At 37.8% G+C, this 13,932-nt stretch overlaps 2 protein-coding genes across 2 annotated transcripts; both read left to right on the top strand.

The window, feature by feature from the left end:
* Nucleotides 1–1,359: 1,359 nt before the first annotated feature.
* Nucleotides 1,360–3,743, top strand: LOC143537179 (uncharacterized). The gene is made up of 2 exons (XM_077031001.1): nt 1,360–1,903; nt 3,015–3,743. Exons 1-2 carry the CDS (start codon nt 1,421–1,423, stop codon nt 3,651–3,653), a joined length of 1,122 nt encoding a protein of 373 aa, XP_076887116.1. The 5' UTR covers nt 1,360–1,420; the 3' UTR covers nt 3,654–3,743.
* Nucleotides 3,744–6,526: 2,783 nt separating this feature from the next.
* On the top strand, nt 6,527–10,656 carry LOC143537207 (mitochondrial phosphate carrier protein 3, mitochondrial-like). Its single transcript, XM_077031028.1, has 6 exons — nt 6,527–6,918; nt 8,532–8,893; nt 8,976–9,019; nt 9,558–9,772; nt 9,867–9,991; nt 10,320–10,656. The coding sequence occupies exons 1-6, from the start codon at nt 6,622–6,624 to the stop codon at nt 10,372–10,374; spliced, it is 1,098 nt and encodes a 365-aa protein (XP_076887143.1). The 5' UTR covers nt 6,527–6,621; the 3' UTR covers nt 10,375–10,656.
* Nucleotides 10,657–13,932: the final 3,276 nt, after the last annotated feature.

Genomic DNA, 13,932 nt, shown 5'->3' with positions numbered 1-13,932 from the left:
AAACTCTATAAATTTTATGAAGCCACCTGAACTACACAATGTGACGGGTAGAAAAGTAAGGTCATACAAGCAATATTAGCGATAACTCTTTGGTTGATTTGGAAAGCAAAACACGAGAAAGTCTTCTAACATAAAGAGTGCTCGATTACAAAGTTGGTAAATGATGTAAAGGCCTTCTATTTTCTTTGGACTAAAAAACGGAGCAAAAGGGCGAGCTTGGTGCAAGTTCGATTTCGTGAACTTCCCATTATAGCTTTTTATGTTGCCTTGTTTTTGTTTTTTAAGTTGTCTTTTTTATAATTTTGTACTCTTGGGCCTCTCACTACTCGCTTAAGGTTCTTTTCTTGGTGGTTTTGTTTATAAAAGTTTGGCCTTTCAAAAATAAAATAACTTGTGTCACTCAGTCAAACTAGAGGTGGGCAAAAGAACATGTTAACCGAACCGACCCAAAAATTGAATAGAAACCAAATCGGTTTGAAATCGATTATCTAGAAACCAACTTGGAACCGATAGACACCGTAGGTTCGAAGCTGGTTTGTTATTTTCTCCACCGAAACAGCCCAAAACCGGAACCCAAACCGATCAAAACCCGAACCAAAACCGATCGTAACCTGGTTAAGAAATCGGTTTCAACCGAACCAAATTTGATCATAAACCGGTTTTTTTAAATTTTGTTGACTGAAGAAACACTAAACTAATCCGGGGGGGTGGGGGGGTTGCTTGATATCTCGACCGAGGATAGATTACGATCATATCGTTATGGGGTTTGCTTAATATCTTGACAACTTCCACCTACAAGCAGAACACCGTGAGCTCGTTACGATAAGGGAGGGGGTAGCTTATTATCTTGACAGCTTCTACCTATAAAACAGAACACCGTGAACTCGTTACAAGAAAGAGGAATGAGGGTGGAGGTGGTGGGTTCTTCTAGTAACCACCATTCAACGTGAGAATCAGTATAGTAAGCGGCAAGAGTAATTCTTAAGAGAATATTAATAGCCGAAGGCAAGTGTAAGGCATGCTTGTTTGCGGATAATTTAGGACCTTACTTCCACATTGACCATATCGAACCAGTTTCAAACAAAACCGGTTTTCCCCCCTCTAAGTCAAACGGTCAACGGAGGGTTTCTAATTTTCTATTTATCCCAAACCAATCCTTGTCTTGTGAGTTGTCGTCCTGTTTTACCACTGTAAAAAAACGAAGCTGAAAAGCAAAACCATGTGAAGCAGCGGCAGCCCACTTGTTAATGTTAATGTTAATGTTAATGTTAATGTTAATCCAACACACACACACACACACACACACACAACTTCAGATCTACTTCAATTCCCACTTTACCCACTAACCTAATTTCATCATACTCATTCACCAGATCCAAATACACAACATATATTACTATTATTATTAATCACACCTACAATGGGTGCTTCAGAATCCGTACAAATCACCGACGAAGACGACGATGAAGAAGAAACCCAACACCCACACCAACACCAAACCCATAACAACAATATTAATAATAATATGATGAAGAAAGTAATAGAACAAGAACCCGAGTTATTACCATGCCACGCGTCAGCATCGCCGTTATCGCCACAGCCGTCGGCGTTCGGGACGCCGCGGATGCCGCCGTCGATAAAGGTGTGGGACCCATGTAATGTATTGTCACCGCCGGTGTTGTGTGATGACGTGGAGGTGTATTTGGTGTGTGAAGGTGAGTGTGATGTGGGAATGAGGTTGGATTTGGTGGGTGGACGGTGTCCGGAAGCCGGGTTGACCGCGAATGGGATGCGGCAAGCGAGGGCGTTGGCGGTGTTTTTGAAGTCGCAGGGGGTGAGGTTTAACGCGGTTTATTGTTCGCCTTTGGATCGGGCGAGATCCACTGCGGGGATTGTTTGTCAGGTACGCGGTCACTGCATCTCGGGTTTGGATAAGTTGAAAGATTCTTTAGGAATTAGGATCATGGTTTGAATTGTATGCTTATTATCAGTGTTGTAGAAATCGCTAGGCGCTAGTCGGGCTGTAGGGTAGGGACTTGCGATCAATATGGATTAATAGGGATTAGTCGGGATTAATCATATTCTAATTTATATGAAAATTTTCAAATATAGATATCAATTTTGACCGTTATTGGACAAATGAGGATTAATCGGCGACAAGTCGGTGGGGGTAGCGACTAGCCATTAATCGTGTATTAATCGGCGCCTAGTCGGGATTTTAACAACACTGCTTATTATTTTATGTTGTTTTTAGCATTGTGTTGTTCTTGGGCAAGATTCGGGTTGGACTGAATAACCTGGTTACCTGAACTGTATTGTTTAAGCATATTTGGCTCGGTTCTTGGTATCGGGGTGAAGTTGGGTTCGGTCGGGGTAGAAAGCGAAATATGAAACGTGTTAGCATAAAAAGGTTTATATCAGGTATGGTCCAACCGTCCAAATGAGACCAACCCAACCTGAAAAGATCGGGAGCATTATGAGAAGTTGCGGTCCAATGTGTTGCGTATAATTACCAAACCCTACATTCTTATTATAAAAATCTTAACTTTTTGCTAGCGAGGTGGATCGTCTCTCTATTTATGCCCCTTTCTGTTCTACTACTAATACGCACTTTATGTTCTTATGTCAAAAAAGAAGTTTGTTGAGTCACGAGTTATTCTGGGCGCAACATCTCTATATTTTGAGATACAGGGATAAGATTTGTCTCGTCTCATCCTTCCTAGACCCTAATTCGGCCCGACCCAAATGTTTATTTTCATTTATAAATAGGATTGTTAGGTTTTTTTGTTTAGTCAGTTTTTGATATTTGACTAAACATTGTAAAGCGTGACGGTTTTGAACCTTTGGTTCCAAAGCTTTTGGCTAGTAATCGGATGAGTTTCTTGATTGCCATTTGACGTGCATTTCTAACTGTCTAATATAATCACCTCTAGCCGGCCTCTTGTAGGAGTGTTCACGGATCGGTATATATTTTCCCACAACAATAATTTAAAATTAGTGCTTTTTTATTGCAGGAGATGGATTTTTCAGAACAACTGATACAATCATCAGATGCACTTCAAGAAATGAGTCATGGACTATGGGAAGGCTGCTTGCGGTCCGACATATACACCCCCGAAACATTAACCTTAACCGAAAAACTCCAACCCGACTTCTGTCCACCTTCCGGCGAATCACTCCGACAGGTGTCATTTCGAATGCTCGAGTTCCTAAACAACACACTCGTCTCGTTCCCACATAAGCTCCAATCCGGTTTCTCACCCACAATCGATTCACACCCGTCATGGGACATACTTCAAAAGCCCAGACCAATATTCGCCCGACGAAAATCAGGCAAAAGCCGGTTACAAACAGTGACAACAACTTTAGACCATGAAGCAGATGACGAGATGTCCCCACGTGACCCACCGAGTCACATGCTTAATGGCAGAACCACGAGCAGCAGCCATGGCTCGGTTGCATCTTCTTGTGTCGGTGTGTTTAGTCACTCGGTGCCGATAAGGTGTCTGCTGACGGGGGTTCTTGGGTGTAGTCCGGTGATGGTGAACAAGATGTGCATAGAAGATTCTTCTGTGACAGTGCTCCAACATTCTTGGAAAACAGGTTGGCAGATTAAGAGATTAAATGATACATCCCACCTTAGGCTTATGTAGTAGGTTATTATTCTTTTAATTGTCACATGATATGAAGCATGTGTTTATATTTATAATGATGTTATGTTTGTGTTAATTGTATACTTAAAACATTTGATTTGAAAGATACTATTAAAGGATTGTTTTGTACTATTAACTGTATCCATAAATTGTGATATGTATAATGCATGGTTCTTTGAAGTTTGAAGTCAATATTGCGGTCAATCAGTCACGTTAACGGGTTGAACTGATAAACTTAAAACACGATATTTTTATTTGTATCAAAGACATCGATAATTAACCCATTTATCTAAATGAGTCAGTTGGATTGGCGGGAAATGAGTTTTAGTTAGGTTGTAAACATGTCGGTGTGTGTGTGAAAAGGGCTGTAAACAAGTTGCAAACGGGTTGATGTTTTAAAGTATTTTGTTTAATTATAACCTTAATTGAACGGGTAAACATGACGTTTTTGTTAGACCAATCAGGCAAGGCAAACATGATTATTTTCGCATCTGGTTCTTGTTGTTTTTTGAGCCGTGTTATATATTGTTAAGCTTTAGAAAATATAATGCATTCTTTGTCTGGTACTGGAATGTCATGTATTTGCACAATTTTTTATGTAAAATACATATATGTATAGTGTACACATTACATAGGTATTTAATGAGCATTCAAGTATTAATTTGTTTTCGTTTGTGTTAATACCCCAAAAAAGTTGTAAAAACATTATAAAATGCCTGCAAAATTTAAAGTTGTAAAGTGAATAAGTGATACACATATCTCTTTATTTAATCATAATTCATATATATATTTTTGGAATTCATGTGAGGTTCTTTTACGTGGATTCAAATACATTTTTGTCATTCTATAAATATATATGTGACAATTTATTTAAAGTCACGGACAATTTATCACTTCATTATTTTCCAACAACTTAAATGCTATAATTGGAATAAACAAAGCACTTTGTTGCTACAATGATTTAACTTTTAAATGGACTAAATAAAAGTGTTCGGATACTTTTGATGATTTATTCATATTCCTATATTACTCCTATAGGACTATTTAATGTTATATATATCAAGTTGTAATGTTAAATACATTGTATCTATTCATAAAATGGTGATAGGTTATAACTTATTGGTTTTGGTTGACGGTGTTTTTTTTTAATTATTTGTTTGTTTGTTTATTTATTTTTTTGTGTTACATGTTTGCACTCGTGTTCTAATAGAAGTTGGTGTCAAATTTTCACAGTTTATGTTTGTATCATTGTTAAGAAAAACTTATAAATGAACGGAGATCACTCTGACGGACACTTCTTGTTTTTTTAAGCTTGTTGGTAGTTGTGTCACAATTCTAACTTCATAACATTGAATGTCAAACCCTTGTTTTAACGGTTTCTAACTTACGACAATACAAACTGACGGCCAAGTCTACCACGTGCTTCACAATAAGACAGTATAATGGCTCTTCTTGACGTATTCTTGGTCATGTTCCATCTTCAACTACCTTTTTTCGTTTCCCCCCTAAAGTATAACGTTGGTAACAGTCCTTAAAATTACAAGAATGATGGTTCAAATGAGAAGTGAGTGTGACATATTTTTGGAATGGTAGAAGTGTAGAACATATTTGGGGAATGATGGAAGAAAGTGACTATTTGGTTAATACATATTAAATACGTTTGAAAAAATTAATTGACACATGTAGGAAGTGATAATATGCTGCTATCACATATCATAGTTATATATGAATATGCCTTCTACATGCATCTAATTCATTACTTGAAATTCTTCAAATTGGTGGACATTTATCACATGGGCATCCTGTCATGTTCATTTAAGTTGTGTATTAGAACAATATATAACAACTTAAATGCAAAATACTTTGCAGTTTTTCAAATTCTTGAAACCATTGTGGATTTAATTTTAATGGTTTGAATTTGTGATATAAACATAAGAGTAGGCAAACTGATGTGTAGGCGGCATGATCTCTTGATGTTGTAACCATAAGTGATGCAAAAACAAAATAAACCAAATGGGAGAAGTTAAATCGAATCGAATTCGAGGTTAGTCGGATTATTCAACTTTTGAAACATTTAAACAAATTCGAATAAAACTTGTACAATCCGATTCGAATAAGCTTATTCAAATAACCCCAATTCAAAGAAAACAATTGAAAAACTATACACAAACATCGACGAACATATATGAAATGCCCAACAATAACTAAGTGTCGAATGAATAATTAAACAAGGAACTATGTTTATTGGTTTCGTGGACTTACTTCTATAACTTTAGTCGCTTTAAAACCTGGGCAACACCAACCCAAATAATATTATAAGTTATTAAAGTACACTATATATAAGAAAATAAAAAAATTTTATATACAATGCTTATGAATTCGAATCAAATAAACCAAAACTCGAAATCGACTTCATTACTCATATACAATTCAATTAAATTCTCAGATTTCAAGTCTAGTTCGAATAATAAACACTCCTACACTAGGGATTAGCTCGGTACCGTACCGGTACCAAAAATACCGATCCCGCAAATTACAAATTCTTGGTACCGGTACCGAAATAAGGTAAAAATTCAGAAAACATAAGTATCGTAGTGATCCGAAACTCAAAACTTTGGTACCGATTCGATACTAACGGTATAAAATCAGTACCGATTTCGATACCGAATTTGCTCATCCATATCCGACACGTCATGGGGGGCCCACCTCTCCTAAATTATTATTAAACAAATTAATAACTTTTTCCAACCCAAGCAAGTTGGAAGAATAATAATATGCCATGATGTCATACCATCAATACGACGTCGAATCATCCAAAGCATACCATTGGCTAATATCTAGGGCTACACCAACTCGGTAAATAAAACCCACTCCATCCCTTGATATTCTCGGAACGGAAAAAACCAATTCCGAGAGACAAATTAGGTCACCGCCTCCAACACCACCACCACACTCTCCGATCAAAACCATGGCGGTTTCCGACACCTCTCGTCAATCACTCATCCCTAACTTCATCTACACCTCTTCCATTTCACCTTCCAACTACCTCACCAGTCACAAATCAAATCTGACGTCATTTCCGTCCACGTCACCGGTTACTCAGCATGATAATAAGTTCACGGTTCAAGCTCCGAGTGAGCCGTTAGGGAAGATCGAGATGTACTCGCCTCGGTTCTATGCTGCGTGTACTGTTGGAGGTATTCTCAGCTGTGGACTTACTCATATGGCCGTTACGCCGCTTGATCTGGTGAAATGTAACATGCAGGTAACTGATTTGACTCTGATCTGGTTGATTTGTATTATTTTTTGTGAATTGTGAGTGTGATGTGTTTGCTAGGGTTAGGTTTAATGTTTTGGATCTGGTGGTTTGTAGGATGTTGCGATTGTTTTAGATCTGTGTTTTGTGATTTGTGTACGTAGTTTGTATCTATTTATAACTTTGAATTATTCTGAATTAGCGATGTAAACGAGCTTAGCCGAACCTTAGCTCGAGCTAGGCTTGTTTTGACGCAAGTGAGCTTGAGCTTGGATCGTTTTGACTCGCTTAAGCTCGAGCTCGGCTTGTTTTGACTGGAGAGAGCTCGAGGTCGGCTCTTTTTGACTCACGTGAGCTCGAGGTTGCCTTGTTTTGACTCGCGAGGTCGGCTCGTTTTGGATCGCAAGAGCTCGAGGTTGGCTCGTTTTGGATCGCGAGAGCTTGTGGTCTGCTCGTTTTGGCTCGCGAGAGCTCGAGGTCGGCTCGTTTTGACTCGCGACTGCTCGAGATTGGCTCGTGAGTCATTTTTTAAGCTCGAGCTCGGCTTCGGTGGGGCTTGTTTATCATTTACTATTTAGTTTGTATGTGCTCATAATTATTTATTTATATTTTGAGAAAAACTGTAAATGAGCTTAAGCTCGTCTCGAGCTCAAGTTGAAGCTCGGCTGTCGAGTGTGAAATTAAACATAGAACTTCAGAAGAGGTAAAACTTAAAAATACACAAGGCTCGAGCTCGGGATCAATAACTAAACGGAGCGCTAATTGAGGCTCGAGCTTGGTTCAAGCTTGGCTCGTTTCAAGCTTTTTTTAATCCGATCTTGAGTAGCTCTGTAGCGTCTTGGCTCGTTTGCACCTCTAATTCTGATAGGTTTAGGGTTTATGTTCTATTTTTGTAGGATATTTGATGTTTACCTTTTGTTTCACATTTGTAAGATTTAAGCTGTGCAATTGACTATTTTATTTGACATTCCCTGTCTGAGTATGGCATATACGAGGGTTATGTTTTTAATATATACTCCTTTCATGTCAATTTCCAGTTATAAAACAAACTGGAGGGATATGTTATCTATGATAGGTTTATTTTTTCAAGCAGTTATTTATCTGGTCAACCAGAACCCTAATTGATTGAATAAAAATTAAAGTAGAGTTTAGTCAACTTAATTGAGAGTTTGATGAGTTTTGAGATACTTAATATTATTAGTTTCATTAGGTGTAAAGTTTGGTTTCTCAATAATTATTATAGGAATGCGGGTACTTATCAAATTGTATATGCAATCCTGCATGAAATAGGTGTAGTGATGTACTTTTTACATGCAAATTGGGTACCTAACGCTGAAAACTGGGCAGTGTCGTTTTGCACTTATGATCTTATTGGTTTATATTGTAAAACTAGATGAGATTTGGGGAATGAGATACGTTGAATATATATATTTTTTGAAAAAATGCTTAGTTATTAACTCTTTCTGACTATATAACAACAAGTTGACATGATGTCATGAAGTGATGTGCGCCACTTGAGTAATTTTTGTAGCTTAATTGAATTAGATATTTGGTTTGAATGTCATGGTCTTCTTTAAAATGATCATAACATTAGATCCTTTCAATTCTTTGTTGAATATCAGATTGACCCTGTTAAATACAAAAGCATCTCGTCTGGTTTTGGGGTACTACTGAAGGAGCAGGGTGTAAGGGGATTCTTCAGGGGATGGGTCCCTACTTTACTCGGTTACAGTGCACAGGGTGCCTGCAAATTTGGTTTCTATGAATTTTTCAAGAAATATTACTCAGACATTGCTGGCCCCGAGTATGCTGCTAAGTACAAGACTTTGATCTACCTTGCTGGTTCAGCATCTGCTGAGGTCATTGCTGACGTGGCTCTTTGCCCCATGGAGGCTGTTAAGGTTCGTGTCCAAACACAACCTGGTTTTGCTAGAGGCTTGGGTGATGGACTCCCAAAGTTTGTCAGATCTGAAGGCGCACTTGGGTATGCATAATATTTTATTATTTGTTTCTTTTTTTTTCTTATTTTTTTTTGTTGCATCACAAAATGTTGCTCTATATTATAGGTTGTACAAGGGATTGGTACCACTTTGGGGACGCCAGATACCATGTAAGTTGAAGCATCTGTGCTGCAAGATTTTGTAGTATTTTGTTACCCTCTTTGTCATTATAAATTCACAATCCTGCTATCATTATCTTGGTTTTAAGATCTGTGCATCAGAATCGCATAATGCACTGCGCGGTCTGATGCGTGCATATCTGAGTTAAAGTGAGGTTCTGCATAGATTACTTGTACCTTATGCATAGACTACTAGTACACATAGAGTTAATGACTTATTTGGGTTATACAAAAAACTGTTTTGGTGGTATAGTTTTTTTTTGAATTATCTATCTCTTACAGTTTTTGTGCAAAAGTTAACAAGTTAAATTGTTAACTGTAAGTAATTATTTTAATAGCAAGCGCTTTGTATACGTAACGCGTGTTCATCGCGCTTTGGGGCATCACACGTTGGCCTTTTTTTAATCAAAACGCATCGGAGCGCATTACGCATTTTAAAACCAAGATCATCATCATTAACACTACTGTAACACTACCTGCAACATTTCAAGTCAACAAAAGTTTATCTTTGACTGATTGATTTGTGCAGACACGATGATGAAATTTGCTTCATTTGAGACAATTGTTGAAAACTTGTACAAGTATGCAATCCCGACACCAAAGAACGAGTGCAGCAAATCCCTTCAACTTGGAGTTAGTTTTGCTGGTGGATATGTGGCTGGTGTCTTTTGTGCTATTGTATCTCATCCTGCTGACAATCTTGTTTCCTTCCTTAACAATGCTAAGGGAGCAAGTGTTGGAGATGTAAGTGTTTACGCTTGAGCTATATTCTTTGTCTGGAATTTTGGTTAGTTGTATTAATTATATAAAAAATAATTATATTTGTTTTTCGTTTCAGGCTGTGAAGAAGCTTGGAGTTTGGGGTCTGTTCACCCGAGGGCTTCCCTTGAGGATTGTGATGATTGGTACTCTCACTGGAGCTCAATGGGGAATTTATGATGCTTTTAAAGTGTTTGTTGGACTGTAAGTTCATCTGACTTTTGTCACTTAACACCTTAACTAAAGTGTTTAAATCTTGGTTTACAAACCAAACCGAAACTAGACCGACCCCATGTTTAGACAATTACATTTGATCATGAGCGTAAAATTTTTTGAGTCTGGTTAACGGTCTAGTTTTGAACCGAACCAGTTTCAAACTAACACCAAACCGGACTTTATAGTCCCAGTTTGGTGTCAGATTTCAGTGCTTTTATATTTTTGGTTTCGGTCCAGTTCACGTATCTTAGACCGAATCATCATTCCTTTTTTTTTTTTTTTTTGATCTAAATTTTTTATTTTGTTTGATGTACAGACCAACAACTGGTGGCGCTGCACCTGCTCCGGTTGCTGAGGTTGCAAAGGCATAGGTGTTTGAATGTTTGGCTTTGGAGATTGAAATGCTTCTTTTTGTTTACCCTATTAAGCTGGTCAATAAACATAGGAGTCGACGGTAATATTGGAGAGTTTAACTCTTTGTTTTTGGGAGACTAGAAATGGCTGCAGTGCAGTTTTTAACATGTATTTGGTTCTTTTGGTTTACTTGGTATTGAAAGAGGGATTAATTTTGTTATCATGAAATGTTAAAAGATTGCAATTTCTACCCTTGGGAAATGAGGGGACATAATATGGTTATACATTTGGCCTTTTTTTTTTCATTATCCAATGTTTGCTTTTGATGATATTATATCAATCATTTATGGTTTAAATTAGAGGTGCACAAATTTGGTTTTTAAAAAAACAGTTCATTGCAAGGAATTGGTTAGTTTGGTAAAAAAGTCCAGAACTGGGTACGGTAGAAGCCTGTCCTGAGTATGGTTGAGTTTTTGATTGGTTTTTGGGCCGGGTAAAGGTGGAACCAGTTCTGGTGGTTCCGGTTCAGTTTCAGGTATGGTTTCTTCGAAAAACTAGAACCTGGTTTGCACCTGTGGGTTGGGTAGGACGGGTCTGGAACTAGACGTGCACAAAAAAACCGGTTCCGGAACCTAACTGGTGGAACCGAACCGGAACCGGTTCCAGTTCCAACCCGGTTGGTACAATACCCGGTTTGGATATTCTTGTACCCGAAAATCGTAGCCGGTTCTCCTATTTGTATGTCAGTATCAGTTCCAACCCGGTTCCTACCCGGTTCTTAATTAGAACCGGTTCGGTTCGTACCTGGAAAAACCGGTTCCGACGGGTTTTTTTTGAAGGGTCAAACAAAAGTCAAACTAGCCGTTGGAACCGGTTCCAACGGTAATATAGCCGTTGGAACCGGTTTTTTAGACACCAATTAGTCGTTGGAACCGGTTCCAACGGTAATATAGCCGTTGGAACCGGTTTTTGAGTCGATAGATCCGTAGGAACCGGTTCCAACGGTAATATAGCCGTTGGAACCGGTTTTTGATGCCCAAACCTATATATAACTTGTTTCCACCACTTGTTTCACCACCAAACTCAAAAACAAACTAAAATACTACTCCTTTAGCAAACCCGTTCTTTTACCCGACCATCCAACTAAATATTATTATGGCATCCATCAAAAAAACTAACAAGAAGGCTAAAACATAAACGATACTAAACATAACAACTAAAACATAAAAAACAAAGTCCGTCGTTTTAATCCGGGAATACTTATTTTTGGGTTGTAGAGCCGGACGACTCTCCCACTTCCGTTTTTTTAGCTTCCAACATTCTTTTCTCTCGACAATACTTATTCGTATGTTTTCGTAATGTCGAGTTGGACCCTGCTTTAAGAAACTTCGAGCAATATTTGCAACGTGCCAACTCATGTGAGTCGGTCATGAGACACAAATCGTAATGAACCCAAACATCGGGACATCTTGTTGTTTCGATCACCATAACAACGTCATCATTAGTTGCCATTTGTTGTCGGTTTAAGGTTAATTGTGGTTTGGGGTGTGTTTTATAGTTTTGGAATTGGTTTAACATGTACACAAACAAACCTTGCTATTTATAGTAAGAAAATAACCTATTTGTAGTTAAAAAACCGGTTCCAACGGTCAAAAACGGCTATATAGCCGTTGGAACCGGTTCCTAACGGCTATAATATTTAAATTTAAAAAAAAACCGGTGGAACCGGTTTTTACGTAAAAACCGGTTCCGGTTCATACCCTACCCGGTTCTTAAAAGTTAGCATATCTGGGCATCGGTTCGGGTCGGGAACCGAACCGGTTCTTGATTGGAACCGGTTCCATTTTACAACCCGGTGTGAAAAAACCGGTTTCGAACCGGTTCGGGTTTTCCAGTTGAACCCGATTTGTGCACGTCTATCTGGAACTGGGTTTAATGCCCAAGTAAATGATAGGTGATATGAGAGTTGATAGAGAATACGGGAGATTATAAGCCTCAAGCTCAGCATCATTGACATTCAGTAACAAAATTGTTTGCTTTATTTACTAGAGGTCAACTCCATTAGGTTTAACTTAAGAGCTCGAATTACCTCAATATAATTCAAAATACGAATATGAAGTGTATGCCTGTTGGTGAACAAGCCAGTTAAGGCTCGAATTACCCTGAAAAGAGAAGTAAGAAGCAATAAACGTATAATCGGCTATCTTAAATGTTGGTGTTATCGTTGTTGAACCTTTTTTTTTACAATTCCAATTTCATCCATTTTACTTTTAAACAATATATGTCTTTAACGTATTTAATCTGATTTTTCTTTAAAAACTCACGTTGAATAACTTAAAGATGCACTAAATAAAGAGGTGCTTATTTTTGTTGTTCTCAGTATCCGGGTAAAAATTTTGTTGAAAACACAGCTATAATTAGGGGTGTTTTTTGGGTTTCGGGTCGTGCTCTTCGAGTTTCAAAGTTTTAAGTCTTGACCCGAAACCCAACCCAAATCTCTCACGGGTTTTTCGGGTTCGGGTAATTCAGATTCGGGTTTTTTTCAAGTGTGTTAATCGGGTTTCGAGTATCCTAGAAAAAAAAATACAAAACCAAAAAAAATCAAAAGATACAATGCTAAAAATAAAACATCATATTCTTCTTTACTTGACACATATAATCAAATAATAAATTAACCTAAGTTGATAAAAGACTTTTTTTTTCTAGTAGTGAAAGAAGAGTAAAACTAACTCGAAGTCTTGAACCATAATCGTATTCAATCGAGCGTGATTTGGTTGTTTGATTACGGTTGCTATTAGTAATAAATGGAAAACATAAATTAATAATAAGCAATTGATCCATAATTGTTGGAATGACAACAGTCGATTAGAGCCAGATTCTAAGACTTAGCTTATTATACATAAAAATATATTTAATTTCAAAACTAAAAGTTTATTCGGGTTTTTCGAGTTGACACGAATGTTATAAATCAAACCCAAGAACCAACTCGAATTACTTTGGTTCGGGTTCGGGTTAGTCTTTTCTTGGGTTCGGGTTAGTCTTTTCTAGGTTCGGGTTAGTTCGGGTTCGGGTACGGGTTTTTTCGGGATGAGTTCCGGGTTTCGAGTAAAAGTGACAGCCCTAGTTGTAATTCAAAATAGAATATTATTTTTGCTATCGACCTTATCAGAACTGGTATCAATATTCGTTAATCCCAGTACCCACCCATAACGTGACGAACCGAACCAATTCCAACAAAACATCGACAACGACATCAGTATTATCATAACCATACTGGTACCGTGATTTGTTTGTACGGATTTCGATCAATGTAAAACACTTGTCGACACCCTTTTGGTCATATCAAGACTTTAAATACAGAGATTCCTCCTTCGCTTACTATAGTGAGTACCGATACCGTAATAAACTGATCCAATACCAGCCGCATTGGGAAAAAAATCCACTAGTGATGACTTATTTTTGTCCCTCATTGGCTGAGCCCATAACCGATTATAAACCGACCCGGTTAATCTGAATCCGGATCCAGATAAAAACAAGTGTAATATTCGTTACTATTACAAAACCCTAAACAACAG

Source organism: Bidens hawaiensis, unplaced genomic scaffold, assembly GCF_021521415.1.
Source record: "Bidens hawaiensis isolate Kalapana, Puna unplaced genomic scaffold, B.hawaiensis_p1.1 tig00011151_1, whole genome shotgun sequence".
Classification (NCBI taxonomy): Eukaryota; Viridiplantae; Streptophyta; class Magnoliopsida; order Asterales; family Asteraceae; genus Bidens; species Bidens hawaiensis.
This window is presented reverse-complemented; position numbering and strand designations above follow the sequence as displayed.

Bases quoted from the DNA above. Each gene is read 5' to 3' on its own strand.
- LOC143537207 (XM_077031028.1), top strand. From the start codon at position 6,622: ATGGCGGTTTCCGACACCTCTCGTCAATCACTCATCCCTAACTTCATC. The intron at 6,919-8,531 runs GTAACTGATTTG...GTTGAATATCAG, and splicing joins TGGTGAAATGTAACATGCAG to ATTGACCCTGTTAAATACAA. The intron at 8,894-8,975 runs GTATGCATAATA...TCTATATTATAG, and splicing joins AGATCTGAAGGCGCACTTGG to GTTGTACAAGGGATTGGTAC.
- LOC143537179 (XM_077031001.1), top strand. From the start codon at position 1,421: ATGGGTGCTTCAGAATCCGTACAAATCACCGACGAAGACGACGATGAA. The intron at 1,904-3,014 runs GTACGCGGTCAC...TTTTTATTGCAG, and splicing joins CTGCGGGGATTGTTTGTCAG to GAGATGGATTTTTCAGAACA.